The sequence below is a fragment of the Neodiprion lecontei genome, chromosome 2 (genome assembly GCF_021901455.1).
Source record: "Neodiprion lecontei isolate iyNeoLeco1 chromosome 2, iyNeoLeco1.1, whole genome shotgun sequence".
In the NCBI taxonomy this organism is placed as follows: domain Eukaryota; kingdom Metazoa; phylum Arthropoda; class Insecta; order Hymenoptera; family Diprionidae; genus Neodiprion; species Neodiprion lecontei.
In genome coordinates, this window is record NC_060261.1 from 1558465 (window position 1) to 1578360 (window position 19896).

At 37.6% G+C, this 19896-nt stretch overlaps 5 protein-coding genes across 15 annotated transcripts; 2 read left to right on the forward strand and 3 right to left on the reverse strand.

Annotated features, from left to right (window-relative positions):
• The first annotated feature begins 1259 nt into the window (after nucleotides 1-1259).
• Nucleotides 1260-3543, forward strand: LOC107216952 (inositol monophosphatase 1). The gene is made up of 7 exons (XM_015654289.2): nucleotides 1260-1416; nucleotides 1488-1585; nucleotides 1835-1968; nucleotides 2045-2304; nucleotides 2395-2500; nucleotides 2585-2736; nucleotides 2841-3543. Exons 2-7 carry the CDS (start codon nucleotides 1526-1528, stop codon nucleotides 2945-2947), a joined length of 819 nt encoding a protein of 272 aa, XP_015509775.1. The 5' UTR covers nucleotides 1260-1416; nucleotides 1488-1525; the 3' UTR covers nucleotides 2948-3543.
• LOC107216962 (serine/threonine-protein kinase PRP4 homolog) lies at nucleotides 3244-12454 on the reverse strand. 7 transcript variants are annotated; one of them, XM_046732554.1, is made up of 16 exons: nucleotides 12314-12436; nucleotides 11849-11969; nucleotides 11592-11756; nucleotides 11128-11410; nucleotides 10531-11003; nucleotides 9771-10458; nucleotides 9287-9640; nucleotides 9104-9189; nucleotides 8874-9020; nucleotides 8643-8796; nucleotides 8298-8550; nucleotides 7743-7981; nucleotides 7163-7363; nucleotides 5217-5292; nucleotides 4256-4426; nucleotides 3244-4049 (listed from the first exon to the last, which is right to left on the reverse strand). In XM_046732554.1, exons 2-13 carry the CDS (start codon nucleotides 11890-11892, stop codon nucleotides 7163-7165), a joined length of 3087 nt encoding a protein of 1028 aa, XP_046588510.1. In that variant the 5' UTR covers nucleotides 11893-11969; nucleotides 12314-12436; the 3' UTR covers nucleotides 3244-4049; nucleotides 4256-4426; nucleotides 5217-5292. The 7 variants fall into 7 exon arrangements, with proteins under 7 accessions (XP_046588510.1, XP_046588509.1, XP_046588505.1 ...); XM_046732553.1 differs by having other exon boundaries at nucleotides 4237-4426; XM_046732549.1 differs by having other exon boundaries at nucleotides 3244-4426.
• Nucleotides 12455-13233: 779 nt separating this feature from the next.
• On the reverse strand, nucleotides 13234-15047 carry LOC124293103. 2 transcript variants are annotated; one of them, XM_046732563.1, is made up of 3 exons: nucleotides 14849-15047; nucleotides 13785-14774; nucleotides 13234-13681 (listed from the first exon to the last, which is right to left on the reverse strand). In XM_046732563.1, the coding sequence occupies exon 2, from the start codon at nucleotides 14673-14675 to the stop codon at nucleotides 13830-13832; it is 846 nt and encodes a 281-aa protein (XP_046588519.1). In that variant the 5' UTR covers nucleotides 14676-14774; nucleotides 14849-15047; the 3' UTR covers nucleotides 13234-13681; nucleotides 13785-13829. The 2 variants fall into 2 exon arrangements, with proteins under 2 accessions (XP_046588519.1, XP_046588518.1); XM_046732562.1 differs by having other exon boundaries at nucleotides 13239-13663; nucleotides 14849-15044.
• Nucleotides 15048-15168: 121 nt separating this feature from the next.
• Nucleotides 15169-17175, forward strand: LOC107216960. Its single transcript, XM_015654298.2, has 2 exons — nucleotides 15169-15930; nucleotides 16013-17175. Exons 1-2 carry the CDS (start codon nucleotides 15470-15472, stop codon nucleotides 16413-16415), a joined length of 864 nt encoding a protein of 287 aa, XP_015509784.1. The 5' UTR covers nucleotides 15169-15469; the 3' UTR covers nucleotides 16416-17175.
• Nucleotides 17135-19706, reverse strand: LOC107216953 (ran GTPase-activating protein 1). Of its 4 annotated transcripts, none has more exons than XM_015654291.2 (5): nucleotides 19411-19706; nucleotides 18754-19176; nucleotides 17860-18647; nucleotides 17532-17759; nucleotides 17135-17423 (listed from the first exon to the last, which is right to left on the reverse strand). In XM_015654291.2, the coding sequence occupies exons 1-5, from the start codon at nucleotides 19526-19528 to the stop codon at nucleotides 17214-17216; spliced, it is 1767 nt and encodes a 588-aa protein (XP_015509777.1). In that variant the 5' UTR covers nucleotides 19529-19706; the 3' UTR covers nucleotides 17135-17213. The 4 variants fall into 4 exon arrangements, 3 of the variants coding, with proteins under 3 accessions (XP_015509777.1, XP_015509776.1, XP_046588514.1); XM_015654290.2 differs by having other exon boundaries at nucleotides 17860-18650; XR_006903018.1 differs by having other exon boundaries at nucleotides 17283-17423; nucleotides 17532-17667; nucleotides 17860-18650.
• Between the last annotated feature and the right edge of the window lie 190 nt (nucleotides 19707-19896).

Consider the following 19896-nt stretch of genomic DNA (forward strand, 5'->3'; position numbering starts at 1 on the left):
TATCTTACAATTAGTGCTAATACGTTGCGAGCAACGGATCAAGAGTTACGGCCCATAACGATACACGTATTTTTGGACATTTATCAGCAGGTGCTTTTTCCTTCGTAACTTCTCTCCTGTTGATCCCACGCTGTTTTCGCTGCGTTTTCTGAGTTTCTGGGGGTCCAAATGGTCAGGAAAGTGTCATTGAAATCGAATCTGGGACCAAAAATTTTTCGGCTAAAAAAAAAGCAAGGCTAACCCCTTTGCATTTTTGGCGAAAATTTTCGCGATTTTGAAAAGTGCTGGAATAAATTCTTTCATGCACCATTCCGACGTAATTTTGCGAGAGAAATCGATTGGGCGCAGTCCCAATACGCTGCGATCAACGCATCAAAAGTTACAGCTGAAAAACGAGAACCTGTGTTTTCGACATTTTTGAGCAGGTGCATTTTCCTTCGTAACTTCTCTCCTGTTGATCCCACGCTGTTTTCGCTGCGTTTTCTGAGTTTCTGGGGGTCCAAATGGTCAGGAAAGGGTCATTGAAATCGAATCTGGGACCAAAAATTTTTCGGCTAAAAAAAAAGCAAGGCTACCCCCTTTGCATTTTTGTCGAAAATTTTCGCAATTTTGAAAAGTGCTGGAATAAATTCTTTCATGCACCATTCCGACGTAATTTTGCGAGAGAAATCGATTGGGCGCAGTCCCAATACGCTGCGATCAACGCATCAAAAGTTACAGCCGAAAAACGAGAACCTGTGTTTTCGACATTTTTCAGCAGGTGCATTTTCCTTCGTAACTTCTCTCCTGTTGATCCCACGCTGTTTTCGCTGCGTTTTCTGAGCTCCTGGGGGTCCAAATGGTCAGGAAAGGGTCATTGAAATCGAATCTGGGACCAAAAATTTTTCGGCTAAAAAATAAGCAAGGCTAACCCCTTTGCATTTTTGGCGAAAATTTTCGCGATTTTGAAAAGTGCTGGAATAAATTCTTTGATGCACCATATCGACGTAATTTTGCGAGGGGAATCGATTGGGTGCAGTCCGAAAACGCTACGAGCAACGTGTCAAGAGCTACTGCCGAAAAAAGAAAGATTTCTTTCCTAATTTCTCTGCTTTTGATCCTCACGTTCTTCGTGTCTTTTCTCCGTTTCTGCGGGTCTAATTAGTCTGTAAAGGGTCAAGGATATCGATTCTGAAACTGAAAATTTTCAAGTCTATACATCTTCAGTCAACGTCCATAACGCATGGCTCATTGGTTCGTATATCGTACAAACCGTCAGAATAATTTAGAGGGCGCTAGCTTACTACGCGCTGTATAAGACTCATAAGACTGACTGCATACTGCACAGCGCAGATCGGATTTATTTCCATTCACGTAGTTTGAGCGGACAGTAGAGCCGGTAGTTTCCATTGACAGTACGTGCGTAGGACACGTACAGTACGTATATACACGAAAATTTCACGACTATTACCAGGCATAATTTTTTACAGCTTCTCAAATTTTCGCAGGGTCTGACAAAAAAAGAAGAAAAGTACTGAATATAACAATGGCTGATTACGACCAAATTTACGATCTAGTTCTTAAATTAGTTAAAGAAGGAGGTGCTGTAAGTAACAAATGTTCATAATACGTAATCTAATTATAAGCTTTAGGAAATACTTACGTATAAACATCGATTAGACTGGACAAGTGATGGAATGACTGATATGAAATATAGACTAAGACACTAAGATCCTACCCATATAGTACTGTCTAATTAAATATAAAAGAAATTGTGAAATGTTGCAATACATTTGCAATCTTGGATTATTATATCATTGACAATTTCATTTTTGTTCAAACATTACCTCTACAGCTTGTAAAAGAGACCATCTCTCGACCAAAAAATGTTGAAGTCAAGTCTTGCGATGTTGATTTAGTAACTGAAACAGACAAACAAGTTGAGAAGTTGTTGATGGATGGTATTTCTTCCAAATTTCCCGACCACAGGTAATTGCAATATATATTGTAATTTATAATCAAGAATTGCTGCAAGGTGGTATTTAGACCTTTAGTATACTCATAGATTCATTGGCGAAGAAACAACAGCATCTGGAGTAAAAGTAGAACTGACAGATTCTCCAACATGGATCATAGATCCAGTCGATGGAACAATGAACTTCGTTCATGGATTTCCTCACACATGTATCTCAATTGCACTAGTAGACAAGAAGATTCCCCAAATTGGAATGGTATACAATCCAGTCATGGAGCAACTTTTTACCGCACGGAAAGGAAAAGGAGCATTTCTAAATGGCAAACCAATTCATGTGTCCGATGTGAAAGGTAAGCCTTACCAAAAAATATCGCTGACTGTACAATTATCTTTCCCAGCTTGAATCAACAACTAAATTTTTTTCACAAAACACGTTTCAGAAATGAAAAAAGCCATTCTTATGTTTGAAATGGGTACTAGTCGTGATCCAGCCAAAATGAAAATTGTCATGGAAAATTTAGCTATTCTAGCACCTCTCATTCATGGGTATGTACTGCAAAGCACCAGCAAACTTGACTCAAATGATGAATATATTTATGTTTACTGAACACTTGAATGGAATTTTTATAGAACACGAGCTTTGGGCTCTGCTGCGCTAAACATGTGCATGGTAGCCCTCGGTGGTGCTGATTGTAATTTTGAATACGGAATTCATGCTTGGGATATCGCAGCTGGTGATATTATTGTCCGAGAGGCTGGAGGTGTTTGCATCGATCCGAGTGGTAAGAGTGGCGCAAATTTCTCAATTTTGCATCATTTAATCCTGATTTAAACAACTATTGTTCACATATTGTTTGTGGTTTTAATATTGTTTGATGATATTTAGGAGGGCCATTCGACGTGCTGAGCAGACGAGTATTGTGCGCATCGACGCAAGAATTAGCCGATGAAGTAACTAAAGTATTAGTACAGTATTATCCGGAACGAGATTAACGACAAACTGAGCGATCGCTCAGTTAGATAATATTCGTGTCTTTCTCATAGATCTGTAATTTATTTTCGTCACAAAGTGGTGTAACATTTCGATACCAAATCAAAACTGGTTCTATGATATTTGTTACCACAAAAATAGCCACATTACAACAAATAAATTCCAATTGATATTCCAATTCTGAGATGCAATTTGCGTCACTTTTTTATTGCATTTAGGTACCACACAAGTACCGATAGTTCACTACTACTGAAATGTAGTTAGTCCCAGTTTGGTATCCTAATTTTTGTAACTTTGACTTAGGAGAAACGATGTAATGTCCGATTCAGATAGATTGCATAATCCTGTATAAGTAGAAAAAGAAGTGAATTACTTGCTACCTGAGAATGTTTTCCTAGTTGAAACTAGGCAATTAAAATGTGCGAGTGCGGTAGTACGAAGGGCAATACCCTGTTTAAGATTAGGAAACAAAGATACCACATACTTTACCAGAGATATATGTATTTTAAATTATTCTTCCAATAACTATCATTATACCTCATATAAGTAAAATGTAACTGGTACTTCGAAATAAAAATGGATTATTGGTATGAAGCAATCATTACAATCTTTCATTTTTCATTGACCAATCAATCAAATACTTCCCCCACTCCAAAGTGTTTTGCAATTACTATCTACAGTAGTTATCAAGCCTTTAGCTAATCGAATGGTTAATTGTCGGGAAAAAAGTATAGTACGAAATTTAGATAAAAATTATTATAATCATCTGAATCCACATGTTACATTATTAAATGTATTTACATTATGATAAATCTTACGATAACAAAGATTCATTCTTTGCTCTGCGACTACCAAGTTTACCTCTGTCATGACTGAGGTGAGGCAAATCTGCCGATCTTATATTGTACTAAAATGCACACACAGTGTCGATTGGTGTATTCTATAATGCATACGAGTGCATAATAGTTGGCTTTTGGAGTTTCCTATGATGCGTTCAACCATTATTCGTCAAGACAGACTTAGTTGGTAATTAGAAATTTTAGTTTCATTCGTTTGAAACTAACTTCCATCATTCATTACGAAAAATGTAGTTCTCTCCTTCATCTGAAAATCAAAAATGTAATCAGTCAGTGAATTGATGTATTTTAAATAGGCTCGAGTAATAATTTAGAAATTTTCACAAGGCACGAAAAATGCGCGACTTGGCATAACTTCAAGTAAATGAAAGAATACTGTCTTACGATCATTTTGTTTCGGCTAACACCTCACCTGTATGCAGATGGATACTCACGTGTTTCCTAATGACTTACACTGACTCAGAAAAACCTGTATCAAAGTCATTCAAGTTATACATCTGACGATCTCAACTTGGTAGATATGCATTATCTGCCGTCGAAGCTGTCATCAAACCGGGATAAGACAGCCAGGAGATTTGACCAGATTCCATCATCTTCCATTGCCTCCCCTCCGCTCAGGGAGGGCTATAAGTGAAACATTACCAAATAGCAAATTAGAAAAAAGTTCAAGTTGGGAAGACATGGTATCTTTACTTCTGTACCAAATCCATCCAAATTTATGTACGCAAATATTAGTGGTATTACGTGTGTACAAATTATTTGTTCAAAGTCGTGAAAGCGAATGTTGAAAAATAATTTCTTTTCAACTGAAAGAATCATGTGGCCATTTAATTTATCAAATTTATGAAGGAGCCGGATTATCACAAGTAATTATTAATTTTAGTTTATTGGCATGGGATCTGTTATACATGTTGGTGTTTGTTTTACTAGCTCAATTCAGGTTCTCGATAAATCGATGTTTTTTTTTTTTTTTTTGACTACTTAACGTCGCAAAATAAATGCAATAAATTTACAAGAGAATGTGAGAAAATAATTCCGTAATTCAACGAGTTTCTCAAACATCTTCCAGCGACACTCGTATGTTTGAGTAGTAATATTTACATGTCTTATGTGAAGATAAGACTCTTGCGATTAGAATGCAGGATACAAGTCTATTTCAAAAATTGAGATAGCTCCATTAACATTCCTTGTAAAATTAAAAACATTTTTGTAAAAAATTGTAATTACTACTGTTTTTTCCTGAACGAAATAATAGATGCAATGGAAAATTTCGTGCATCCAAAATGATTCATTATTGGAAATGAGGTGTTTTTTTAGTTGTAGTACGTATCTATATAATTTTTTTTTGTTGAGGTAGACAGCAAATATGAAAATGGATATAATAAATATCCCATAAGGCAGTCCCCATGAATACCTTGCAACGGGAACAGCGTTAAAGGCCCTTGAAAGGTCCGTCCACACTTAATGCTGATTTTGAATCGAAGACTCATCTGAAACATAAGCAGCTTCGTACAATTTTGCAACGTTTAAAGTGCTTTCCGAGATCGATTTTTTTTTTTTTTTTTTTTATATATGCTTTTTTTCTCTTCCGTGCAAGTAACAGCAGCACTGAGAGTAAATACAATTATGTTGATTTACTTTCTGTTTTGCTCTTCTCAATTTGATAAGATCTATGATCATACAATTAGTACAATTATAAATAAATTCAATAATCCAATTTGATCAACCATCATCAATACTTTTCAGATAACGTTTTAACTGAGAGGTATAAACCAGATATAACAGCTTATTATTAAAAAGCTCCGAAATGAATTTCAAACCTCTCTCTTTGAAGAAAAGATATGTAAACGATTAATTAAGTAGTATAGAACAAAGTAAAATTCTTAGATCCTTTAGTTAACAAAGTAAGGTAGTAGTGAAGAATTTCATTCTATTGAAATTAAAATGCAGGTCAATACGATCTTAATTATATTTTGCTGTTTCAAATATGTATGTATTTATGTATGTATTATATAATTATTTTCTTCTTTTTTATTTCAACTACAGTACTACTTACTATACAATGTATTGTTAGTACACCAAAATTCACCGCTAATGCTCGAAATAGAAACATATTGTAGTCAATGGTTTAAAAAAATAAGTATAAAAAAAAAAATCATGAAATTAATTCAAATGAAGTAAACGTTGAAAAATGTGCGGCTCGTATTGCAGAACCTCTGTATTGTATGACAGAGAATTTTTCTAACTTCTTTGTCCGTCATTCTTTCCACTACATTCTTTTAAATAAATAAAGTATGTAAACGGCACGAAAATATTATTCAGTTATAGGTATATTGTACATGATTTATATAGACACTATTAGGTGGAACTTACACGAGACTTTACGATCTGAAAAAACAATTTTCTATGTAAAAATTACACTATGTACCATGTTCAACATTTCATGGAAATGGATCAAAATTTCGATCAATTTTATATAAAAAAATGTAATTTCTTTCCCAATACTCTGCGCACTATCATTAGAGTCTACATGCGGAAGCCTGGACTATACTACCTTCCCTCTGTTTAATAAGGTAGACGTTTTTCGCATCTTTTATAAGTTCCCTCAAACTTCAAGAAAATATTCATTCCAGAGTATGGTACATTTACAATTGCAGTCTAATCTAGAGAATAGGACTTCTAAAGTGTTCCGGTATTCATGTACTTTGTCCTTTCAGAATACGAAAATATTTCTATACCTCAATCAATGGGTTTAGACAATGACGGTATAATTGTGTTTGTATCCAATGGAAAAAATGATTCGCCGGCAATTGATGTTAAACAGAAAAGAACAATATTCGAACTTGATAGTTGAACGTAGAAATGTATATGTGAACCACATCTTGTACAAACGTGTGAATCTGTTGACTTATTAGTCATTGAAAAAACGGCCAAGTGAAAATAATTGGCTATACGGATGCAAGTGTTAATTACTTTATTATAGTAATCGTTAAATGTTAACGGGAATAGAATCCCTAATCACCTCCCTCGTCATGTAACTTACGGTAAATAATAATTGTACATTATTTTGAAATTGTGAAAACACCGCGAACAATTTTACGAAAACCGTTTAAAAATAGCAACGTCCGGTTCCACCTATTTCCACAAAGAAAAAAAAAAAATGTGAATGATTTTACATTGGAATACATAATTATTTACCACATTTTTAAAAACGAGTGCCATTACTATAAAGTAGAGTAATCGATATTCAACGATTTTTCTCCTAGTACTGATTATCAGTTGTAGCAGTGAATAATAAAGATTTTCAATCAACGTTTTAATTAAATCTCCGTCGAGGAAGGTCCCCACACGTGGGGTTACCTAGATTTTCTCTTGTATAAAAGGATGAGCCAAAGCATGGTTCACGGTTATGCGTTTTCCGGCATCCAGCATCAGGGTACGCTCCAACAGGTCCCTTAGTTGGCCGACTTTACGACTTTGTTCAGGTGGCAGGGAATTACCTCCCAATTCGGTGCCAAGATCACGGCTGGCGGAAAGTGTCGACATTATTACAACTTTTTCCTGAAATAGAACCGAATCAGTTTCCATAAAAGAAATGATGATCGATACTCAGATAAATCTATTCTGATTATATACATGTGTATTATCATTATCAGTTAACATCAAGTAGCTTGTTGGAAGTCGCTTGCTGCTATTATTTTTGTTGCATCAGTAGTTGCAGTTCAGTTTAATCAGGAGGAGCGGCACCACCTTCCCTGCTCATAGCAATGTTACATGTACAAACGAAAAAAAGTTTGAAAAAAAAAAAAAAACGAAAGAAACAAATCTGTGAGACCATGGGCAAAAGGTTTTGAATATTATTGCTCATGATTAAATAAATAACACGTAGGAATGGACAATTTAGATTGTCAAATAAATAATTAATATTGGGGATAATTACCCTTTCCGTAACCTTGTCCACTTCGTGATAAAGGAAGTTGCAGTTCGCGTCGAAGTGCTGATCCTTGAAGGTACCTTTTCTTATAAGTTTGTTGGGCATTTTTCCCTTCAGATCCATAAAAAACTTCAACATCTGATTATTCGTTTTTCCCGAGAACATTATTTTTCCGGTATAGAGTTCGTAAATGGTGCAACCAACGGACCACATATCAATCCCGAAATCATACGGTATACCAAGAACTAGAAAATATTTACATCAATCAATTTGTCTTAAGGGGGAAACGAGGTATCCCTATCTATCTTTGAAGCAAACAAATTGAATAAGGAATCGAAAATATTTCATGAAAATCTTATGACAACAGCATGTTGCAATTTACTATAAACTTTTGTCACTACTCGAGATTTTACCTTGTCAATAAGCCACGACGGTAACTTTGCAATACAATTTCAATAGGGCATCTGCTTTGCAATTCAAAGATGTACATTTCTCAAGTATTTGTGCATATACTATAAGTGGATTACAATTGTTCTTAGTTCGATAATAAAAGATACTTACTTATTTCCGGTGCACGATAAAACCTTGACACCAAGTAAGGCGTTATTTCATTTTCATGGGCGTGCGAAGCTGAACCAAAATCGCAAAGTTTTAGCACCAATTTACTTTCACTGACTAGAATATTATCTGGTTTGATATCAGCATGTAATATATTAGCACGCTTCAAGAGTTTCAATGCTAAAAATAACTGTTGGGTGTACGATCTCACCGCTTTTACATGAAGACCAACGTCTTTTCCATATTTTTTCAATACCTGAAAACCAGATTTATTTCAATGTATTAAACTGTACCAGAGAACATTTGAAAAATGTGCGAATCTCAGTTTATGTCGTGAAAATAGCTCACCTCTCTCAAATTCATAGCCAGAGGTTCAAATACCATACACAAATGATTTTTGTGGAAAAAATGTCTGAAAAGACGCAGGCAGTGGAATCGATCCTCGGGATCTGCATCGTTTAGCTTCCGGAGAATCTCCAACTCCTTGAGACCCGTCTTATGCCTGCAATAACAAGTATCATTGGTTACGATATAATGTAAGGTATGCGAAATAGTATTTATTGTGTCTTCAAAACGCACATTATTTCGTTATTTCTGATTATTTTTACAGCCACATCCAGATTCCCTCTAGCAGAATCCCTCGCTCTGACAACGTTACTGAACACACCTTGACCGGTATAACCGTACACTATATAGCGAGAATCCAGTGTTTCTCCAACTCGTACTCTGAAAAATATTACAATTTTTAGCACAAAAATAATCAAGATGAATAACAAAAACTACGAATACGCAAAATAAATTGAACAAACCTGTAATATCCTTCGGCATCGTCCCAATTGTCTGTTAAACTTGGATTATCTGGGCCACCAGGCCTCTTGCCTTCTACTGTAGGACTCTGAAATAACAAAGTAAAAAAATTGTGATGCGAAACGTTCTAGAACAATTAGTAGGATAGATGAAATATATGGGATGCAAAAAAGTGTCAGGCTTACGTTAAAATCACCAATATTGTCGGCTTCCGCAAACATGTCCCACTCGTTACTTTTTTTAGGATTTTGTTTCTCATCAGATTTTGACTTCTCTGTAGGTTTGATCTCCTCCTGTTCCTCCTTATTTTCACCACCGACAGTGTTAAATCTGGATTTTCGCTTTTTCATAGATTGTTGAGGTGATTTTGGTTTTTCTGGTAATGGTGGAGTGTGGCTCTCTGAGTTTGATTCATTATTGTTTGAAATAATATCTACTGATTTGTGGGACTCAACTGACACATTGTCTGACGGTGGTGAACTAACTACTGTGTTCAACTCCATTGAGAGATTTGAATCTTCGCTTGGCCCTCCTAACCTCTGTAATACACAATATAAGAATCTGGGTAACACAATGTGGATGCATGCCTACTCGATTGCTTTGGCACGACCAAATTCTACATAAATTCTTCTCGTAAAAATCGATAAATTGTGGAACCTGGATACTTACTTTCAGGAGTTCTTCTCTCTGCTTCCTTCGCCGCTCGATAATTGCTTCCTCATCTTCCTCTTCTTCGATATCAATGTCTTTGATGTCCTCTTCGCTGGAACTCTCCGAATGTTCTACCTTCAAACCCTCTGACAAGGAATCCTTGTACTTATCATTTTTGTCTCGTTTGCCATTCTTGTCCCTCTCCCGCTCACCATCGCGTCCATGCCTATCTCTATCCCTACGGCTTCTAGAGATAGATCTAGACCTTCGATGACGGTCCAGACGATCTCTGTCGTTTCTGTCAGTTCTATCATTCCTGTCATTCCTGTCATTTCTGTCGTTTCTCTCATTCCTCTCGGCTCTCTCATTTCTGTCATTTCTGTCATTCCTGTTTCTCATGGGACTTCTAGACCTTCTGTTACTCTTTGACCTTTCACGTATTCTATCGTGATTTCTGCTGTCTCTTCTTTCCCGACTTCCTTGTCTCTCCCGATTCAATTGATGGTCACGATTCAACTGACGTTCTCGGCTATCCCTCTTCTCTCGACCAGAGAACCGGTCCCTACCACCTGAGGTATCGTGATTATCTGATTTTATAGTACGGTGTCTCGAATCTGACCTTATGTCTCTGGCCTTGGATCCATTGCGAGGTGAAGGTTCTCGCCTTGTAGCGTGCCTATCAGAATCACGTTTGCGCTCTTCTTCCCTGTAATAAAAATCAATCTATATTCATTACGAAAACATCGGTAGTTGAATAACATCAGAGGTCTTAATTTACCTTCGTTCATGATCTCTCTTGCGCTCTTCCTCCTTCTTGAGCATTTCTTTTCGCCTCTCGTCATCCAGTCTCCTGCGTGATTCTTCACGTCTTGCATCCTCTTTAGCCCGTTCAATTGTCTTTCTCGATGTCCTGTCTTCCCGCCTTGGTTCGTCTCTACCCCTAACTTTGTCATCTCGTTTGCGGTCAGTATCTCGTCTTTTGTCCTTCGCCTCCTCGCGACCCCGTCTGTCTCGGGACATATCAACAACTACACGCCTCTCAAGTTTTGAAGAGGGCACTCGTTTTCTCTCTCTACTTTCTGATCTACTCCTTGGACGCTTCTTACGGCATATGCTATCCTCGCTATCATCTTCGACTAGAATTATATCAGGTGTTTCAGCCACTTTCATTACACCTTCCTGCAGTTGAGTTTTACCCTCTTTTTCAGAATCATCAGATAAATATTGCACTAAACATGCCTGAAGTCTTTCCTGTAAAGAAAACAACAATAATCATTCTTTTTTTTTTATCACTCATGATTCGTATTTTTCAATAATAACCCTACATGAGTTATGAGTATGATTACTGAGAGAAGGACAAATGTACTAATTTTACCTTCTGTTTCATTAATTCCTCGAGATCAATGTCGTCTTCGATAATAGTACAGTCAACTTCGTCCGAATCCAAGTCGATTAGTTTTTCATCTTCACTTTCCTCAGAGGAAACTACCTCAAGTTGCGAAGCTTGCACTTTGCCATTCATGTTGGTCCCTTTAGGAACATTTGTATTTTTATGGATGTTGGATGACTTGACGTCAACTGGGAGTGGCTTTTCTTCAACAGAACCATTTTCATTGTCCCTGCTCTTTTTTGGACGTTTGTGCTTTTTATGTTTCTTTCTAAAAAACATACTCTACAATGACATATGCAGGCATAACAATATCTTGGCGTTATCATAATTGTGTCAAATAATCCCTTTTTAAAAACTATTAAAAATTTAGGTATGGTTTGTTTACAGGTATAACAATCATTATTATTTATCTTCAGAACTAAAATTACAGAAATGCTTGATAGTCTTACCTTTCTTGCCGATCAATCCTTTCCTCTTTCTCCACAGTTTTGTCCTTCTTGTGCTTGTGATGTTTGTGCTTCCTCTTCTTCTTTTTTTTCATTTCGCCTAATACCGCTATATCAGACTCATCCATCGAATCAGTTTTTGGATCAATGCATTCCAAGTCCGAACTTCTAGCAATGTAAAACAGATCACAGAATTTATAGTAGGGAATCAAACTAAGCTACCGCTTATTAATAATTAAGAAATAACAGATATTGACTACCTAATACATAGTTGAGAAGATTCACAACAGCAGTGAAGAGTCATTTGCACGTGTGGATTAAAATCCGAATCCGATATATCAGATCTGAGCTAAAGTATAAGGTTGTCTGCTCTTCGGTTTCCTTGTTTGACATTAAGAATTGGGGAGCATAAACTGACCTTTAAGATCGCAGATTGCTAGGTTTTAGGTTTGGTCCAGATATAATTAGGTATGTTCGAATTGTGGTAAATTATATTAAAGTATGAGTACAAAAAAACGGAGGTGTTAGACGAGAAATAACTGCGCCAACAGTCTCAATGAAAATGATTAGATTTTCTCAGAAGTTTACGATGAATTAACGAATGTATTTTGTTTCGGGGCAGCCAAAATAAACACATGAGCGTATTACGAGCGATACGAGGGCAATTATGAAAACTAATCGGTACATCCAGCCAAATTAGGATTAGAATTAAATGTCCAACTCACCCCATCTTGGCTTTTCCAAACTATCACAAAGAAAATCCCACTTATTAAACCGCAAAACGATTCTCGTACGTAACGCTACTCTCTCAACAGACCGCCATTTTCATTTCCGTTCTCCTCGGCCGCACAAGCTTCGACTACTCGCCGAACGACTAACAAGATATAACGTGTATTTCCGGTTTAAGGATCAGAATCCGCGGGAGGTTGCACAAGCACTTTTTTATCGACGGAGCTTCTTCAGATTTTCCGACGACGTATGACTTTGTATTTCTCTAGGTATTTCAAATTGCGTTTGGCGTTTACAACTGATTCCTCGATTGCCTTGCACAGAGCCTGAAATCTGCTATAGGCCGACTGGTTCCCTGTTTGGTACTGCTTTCAACCACAGTACGTCTTTTAACTGCTACAGTCGCGGCTAATTCGCAGTTCACCGGTGACGCCGCCGCCATCTTACATTGTGTTACATTTCACAAAGAATATGATTTATCATATTTCTACACATGTTATAGGATGTATGTTAACATTATTGAAAGTTTAATTAATGCAATTGTAAAATTACCCCTTTGATAATCTGAAAGTCACAGGTACTTGATAAATAAAAATGATTTTCAGAATTCTTATAATTATCTCAGTTTTTGCAATGAGTTTTCTGGAACCACGTACTTTAATTAAAATTACTCTAATTACTTTTAGCCCTGTACCCTTAGGCTTCTGTGAATTTCATCATCACAAGGAAACTCTATGAACCTGCATGGAACGCTGAGTAGGTCCATCTTGAGTATACGCGTAGGCCATGACTAGGGGTGTAACAGGTGCAGGCAGGAAAATGTGGTTCTTAACCGGTTTTGGAAAAATTAAAATCGAAAACGTTGGAACAGAAATTTGTATATCATTTTTTTTTTTAAACATATTAAAGATATATATATATATATATATATATAATATTGTTGAATTATATGTATTAAATTCAATTTACTTCAGATTACTGTTCTGGATTTTTTTCTGTGGATTCTTCAAATCGTCTATCATGAAGCAAACTGGGTTTATGTTTATGAACGATGTTCTGTCATTGTATAACTTGGCAGCATATTACACGTATTACAGCATCTCCTGATATCATAACGTTTGAATATTTTTTTGCATGCACGTCTGCTGATTTTTGCATCCTGGGCCTAAATTTGCAAGTCGTCTTTGGCACACACGAACAATGGTTGAAAGCAGTTTTCCGCATAGGCTGGCAGCATATTGTACCATATTCAAATGCATCACCTTATTCGTGTCTTCATTTAATCAGCACCACCTTTGATTCTAGCTTGGCGGGGGTTGAATTAAGAGTTGACTGGTACTGACAACCTAGTGAAAATGAGCCAACTATAATACAAAATACTGATTATGCATACTAACTTTTCCCCAATTTCTGTAAACAAAATATGATTCAAACAACGAATAGTAGTAATGAATATGATTTCAATACCTGTTTAGTCAGTGTGAATGACAAAATCCTTGTCTTAATTCAGTATCAAAGCCCATGCCCGTTTCCAGTTTCTTTGATGTCAGTAGTTTCTCTCTTCGGTACATACTTTTTCATTGTTCGTTGTCGAATTTTGTGCCGTTGCTTGAAACGTTTCGCCCATGACTCGGAAGCCTGGAATTTTAATTCCGGAAGTTGGCTGGCAGCAGCGAGACCCCATTGCTGCAAATTTCTTGTTGTAACAGGTTGGTTCGATTGTCGAGCTTTCATGAAACGATTGTAAGTGCAAGAGTCGATTATTTTGTATTTATCTTTGGTGGTACCACCACTGGTAATCTGTTTCTCCCACACTGTTAGTTGGTTCATTCTTTTCAAGCGGGATCCTCCTTTTTTTTGGAGGGTCTTCAGCGACCATTTTGGGTGCGATTTTGCCATATTAACGATCTTTATCTTGTACTCTAGTGGCACGTGATCAATATCCGGTTTTGTGTTTTCCTCATCGGGCTCGTACTCATCGTCCGATGCGGATCCAGATATGGAACTTTTGACCTCGTGAAACAAGCCTTTTTCATCTGACTCTTCAACACTAATTAACTCGTCTTCATCAATGAGTGAATTTTCATCCAGAACCTCTAGAATTTTGCTGTAAATTTTCTCTCCGATTTGGATATGCTCATCCTTTATTTCTGCCAAATGATGCGCAGTAATATAATTATTTTTAAAAAGAAGCTGCTCACAGTATACCAGTGCAGTTCGCAATCTTTCTTTTGACTCTTGACTGCTACAGGAATCTGCGTCAAGTTCACTCTTTACTTCAGCCACCAATGGTTCAGGCATTTCAAATTTTATCATCGTAAGATCGCCCATCTTGTTTCGCTGCTCAATGTACCTCATGTAACCAAATCAAGAGCTCACAAAAGAATATAAAGCGGCTCCTTGACGCCGCTGCCCCTCCTAACTGCCCAAAGTCTTTTGTTCCCGTACAGCTGACTCCTGCAGGATAAAACCAAGTTGGTTATCTTTGTTAACCCGAATTGTAAATTGAATTTTTGGATACTTATACTCACAATTATCGTTCTATGGGCCAAGGATTACTATGCGGTTATTCCGTTATCAAAATGAATTTGAACTCTTAAGTAAATGACAACTAAACTCAGGTGAGACAAGCTTTGCGTACGTTTTTCGACATGTGAAATTACAATCAGTAGAATCAAATGTTTTGAACAATTCGACCAGACTGCGATAGATCGAAATTGGATTCATTGAGCATAAACTTTAGGTCTATTAATGAGCGCCAGCTGTGTGGAAGTATTGTGAAGTATAAAAATTGAGTGGTAACGGAGGGTCCACAGAGCGCATGATAGAGCGTCACCTGATATTACAGCAGATAAGTAAGTGATCTATAGTGCCGGCGTAACCAACTAACAACCTTCCCGATAATCATTGCAAATCGTACAATTAATTACCAACGAACCTTTAGTCTATAGAGCTTGTAGACTTCCTGCCATGTATCGTGTTCGTCACGTTGTATAATTCTTGGTTTCGGGGCGGCGGGCCGTTGATTTCAAATTTCTAACCTACAAATTTCGAACAAATGTACACCCTATACATCGTAGTATAGCAAGACCCGCGACGGGCGGAAGCCGTCCCTCTTTCAGGGTGGAATCGGAAAATAAATAACCGTGAGGATGCTGGATCTCTCGACGATCGGTGTAGCCCTACGCTGGTGGCTAGTTGGGAGTAGTAGGACCGGCGAGTTCATTGTTTACACCGGCATTTCGTTCGTAGATATGCTGGTGAACGCTGTCAAAGCCTTCAATGCCGTCTGCGTGCTACTCTATGAGGGATCCACGCTCTGGCTAAAAGACATTTACGATTATTTTTGCGTCGTGCAGGAGACGATTCGTACTGCGTCCGATTACTCTGTGCACATGTTGTCTCTCCTCGTCGCAGCTGCTGCAAGGGTTGTCTGGGCCCCATTTTCGTTAATAGCAGCAGTCCTGACTTCGATACGTGAGCTACTCCTCCTCCTAGGATCTAGTTGCCTGTTTTTGCTCTCCTTACCACCCCTATTTTTATTCTATCTTGCTGACTCGGTGTTGCATGCATTCAAAGTGCTTCGTTCCTTCACATTGCACGTCGGAGAAAGGTAGGTTGATCTTCGGATGGTTTTTAACTTGGAGAATGAGCTGATCTAAAAATTTTTAATGGTGAATAATTTATGGGCACAGATTGACGGAACACGCAGGAGACATTGAAACACTCGAAGTACTGACCGGCCTTGTTGTGGGATGTGGTTTAATGATAATAGCGGTGAATGGGATTAGGTTGCTCGTTTACTGGTACTTCATGTTTAAGACTAGAATGTACAGACGCTTCCTAACATGGGCAGGAACAACATGGAGAAGAGTCAAAAGAGGAATGACAATCGCTAGGAGGCGCCAAGGACAAGATAACTATAAATTACAAGAGACTGAACTATGTATAGTATGCTTTGGAAAAGCAAGATCTGTGTGTCTTTTACCTTGCCGACATTTGTGCCTTTGCACCAATTGCACCCAACTATTATCCCACCCATTACGATGTCCGTTATGCAGGCAGTTAGCCGATGATCTTATACATGTTTACCTTTGATATTAATTCTATCCAAGCTCAATTAGATGTTCAGTTTTAAGGAAAAGAAATTTACACATACTATTTTTATACAATAGAGTACGATGAGAAAATGTGATGTGATTTCACTGTGTTCAGATATAGATAATATAAATATATTTCAGTAGTGATAAATGACCAAAATGTAATTAATTAATCCTCATCCATGTTCATTTTTGGACTTTCTGAGAAAAAAGAATATTGTGCAGTATAATTCTTTTTGAATTTTAAAGCTTGTAGTCGGAATAAATTAACATAGTAGGAAATGTCGTAGTTCAACAATAAGCCAAAACACTTTTTTTTACCCAAATAAGTTGTAGTATCATGTTACAAATGCCGATATCACGACGAATTGAGCAATTGAAAAATTTCTTTGTTTCTTACATGTTTTAATCTGTAAAATCGTTAATATCCGTTTAAAAAAATAGTGTTACAGTCATGCAATGAGGCTGAAAGCTTGTATTTTAAATTTAAATTGAATGACAATTAAAATTGTTAAATTAAAACATACGTATTTTTGACGTCGCATTCAGCATAAAAATCTGCTGCCAAAATTCAGTACATTAGGGCACATTGCTATATAAATTAATTATTGATTTCGCGGCGTATTATCGCTACCATCTCTCACCACTGGTTCACTGATAATCAACCGCGTGCCTATTACCATAAAACCACAATGCCTAATGTATAAAAATAAATTCTTACGAATTATTAATAAATATTTAATGTTTTGTACAGGAAATATATGAATCATTCCGCCATCAGACTAATTTAATTCAATCATATTTGGTCGAGAACCTTCTTGAGAGAAGCCTTAACGTTCTGAAATGGGTCTACCCTGACTTTTCCAGTTTTTATTGGTAGTTCAATGAATACTTTTAGGGCATTCCTAGTCTCTGTTAGAAAATAATCCTTGGTGCTTATTTTCTCCAATGCTTTAAAGCATCCCTCGAGATTCCAATCAATTCTACCAGCAGTTTTATCCTCACTCTGAAATTTAATTAAATTATTGTATTAAATTTTGGATCCATTTACCAAGTATTTTTCTTCTCTTCTACATCAAAAAATATCTGCTATATCACATATTATATGAAATACCTTAATCAAGCCCAAATTAATCAGAAAAACATTGTTTAGTTGGGAAACTTGGTCAGTTTTTGTCGCATATGCAAACAATTCCATGTAAAGCCCGTCTGTCACTCGTTCTGCCTCTATTCTGGCATCCATATAGCCGCTAGCACACAACGAAGAAACCTTCATTATAGATCTAATAAGCACTTCAGCATATGTTTCTTTTTGAGATTCGTGTCCGTTTACAGACTGACTCTGAAAATTTACAGAATGATTTTAAAGTTTTAAAAAAAAATCGCGAAGAACTGAACAGAAATGGAAAAAATAGTGATATGGATGTGATGCATGCACATACCTTAGCGTGTTCCAAGAACAACTGTATTTTGTCGCCTTGAAGTCGGAGAAGGTTTTCAGCAGTTGGATTTTTCAAAAAGTCCTGAACCGTCACGTTCTGTTTATCCTTTTCGATCTTTGATATCTCTTGATCGTCTTCCTTTTCTACTTCAGAAGTCTTGTTTTCATCGTCGCTGTCCTCACTTTCAGTTTCCTCTCCACTTTCGCTATCGCCTTCGCTTTCAGATTCATTCTCCTCAAGACTCCCAAGAACCGATAGTTTTTGCGAAGCAATAAGTGCTCCTTCTAAGTTTTCTCTTCCTTTGCTACCAAAAACGTTGCCATCAAGTACTAAGCTCGTCAATTCCTGCTTATCCGCAACGGCCGCTACTATTGCATCGATACTAGCCGCGCCTATTTCGTTAAAGCTCAAATTCAATTCCATCAGATTGCGGTGTGCGCCTTCGTTGGCTAGTGCTTCAGCCAGCACTGAGGCTCCCCGTGTTTTGAGCAAACAATCTCCAAGATTAAGTTTTTCCAGGTCTGGCAAGTTCGGTAAGGATTTTGCTAGAGCTCGTGCTCCCTCTGGCCCAACTGTGTTATCGTTGAGGTTTAAAATCTTCAATCTTGGATTGACGGAGAGCGCTTGTGCTAGAGCAGCTATCCCTTTGTGGTAAATCCCATTTTGTGGCATCGATATCTCTTCCAGGGTAGTCAGCTTTGTGAACACCTCAGCCAGTGCTGCAGCTCCATCATTTTCTAGTCTGTTTCGTCCAGCAATGAAGACTCGCAAGGCCAATGGTGCTGTTCCTACTTAAGCAAACAAAAAAAATCACAATTCACTGTAAGCAAGTGAGATAAATTTTAAATCAACTTTTATATAAATGTAAAACACCGAAGTGCCAAACATTATTACCGTTTTCCTTAGAACTATTTTCATGACAATTTAGAAGAGCTTTGGCTAGCATTTTTCCTCCCGTTATTCCAAGTCCATTGTTGTTCAGTTTGAGTTCACGTAGAGTGAAACATGCGCTAGAGCTGAGTAGCGTGGCCAACCCCTTAACGCCGACAGGGCCAAACGCATTGTCACTGAGATCAAGCTCGACAAGGCGAGTTTGGGCTGCACATAGTCCTGTACCTAGATATTCCAGGGCAAGAGGAATCTCAGTCTTCATCCGCCCTGTGAACATGTCTTTCCACAGGGCTCGTTTGAGCGAAGAACCCTTCGCTTCCAAAGCCTTTGCCACTGCCTTGGCCGCATCGGGACCAAGCGTGTTTCCTTCCAAGTCGAGGTAATCCAATTTCTGACATTGTTCAATTGCTTTGACGACTTCCTCAGCTTTAAAAACACAGAAAGTGAGCAGATGTGATTATTTAATAAAAATGGGTCAAATTTGGTGTGATTGAGGTATTTTGGGTAGATAAAAGGGTAGGTAGAGTTCGCTGAGAGAACCGGCGTCTGATAAAAGTTTGGTTATGTGAAGCAGCACGTTGAGCATCGAGGATGACGCGGACTTTTACGTGAACGATAATTGGTTTGTTTAAAGCTGAGTATGAAGAGGGTTCGACTTACCGTCCGCTTCGCTGTTTAATTTCAGTGATTTTCCATTAAACGAAACACCACTTTCAGGAGTTTTTTCACTGGCTTTGTTTAGCTGTTCTTGTATTTCGGTTAGATTGAACGTGGTCATGATGTTGATGTTAGTTTTAAATCACTAGCAAATGAACCGCCACAAATCAGTAGCTAGTTTAGATCGTGCTGTTACAGAGTAGAAGGATAACACTTTATTTCATATACTGATGAAATAATACTAGACAAAAACAAAGCCGCCAGCCACAACCACTTTTATACCAATTCGCGGGAAACTGACCCAGGGTCGATTTTATATCTAGTCCCGAGACTACGTGCTCACATAGATGGCCTACTCTATGCAAATATGGGACCGGGCATCTGTTTGACTATCAGCGACAAGCGATTTTTTTACTAACTACGTCCAGCTAAGTGAGCTATTCGCACGATATTCAGCGGTCGCAGAATTTCGAAAACTGGGGCCTTTTT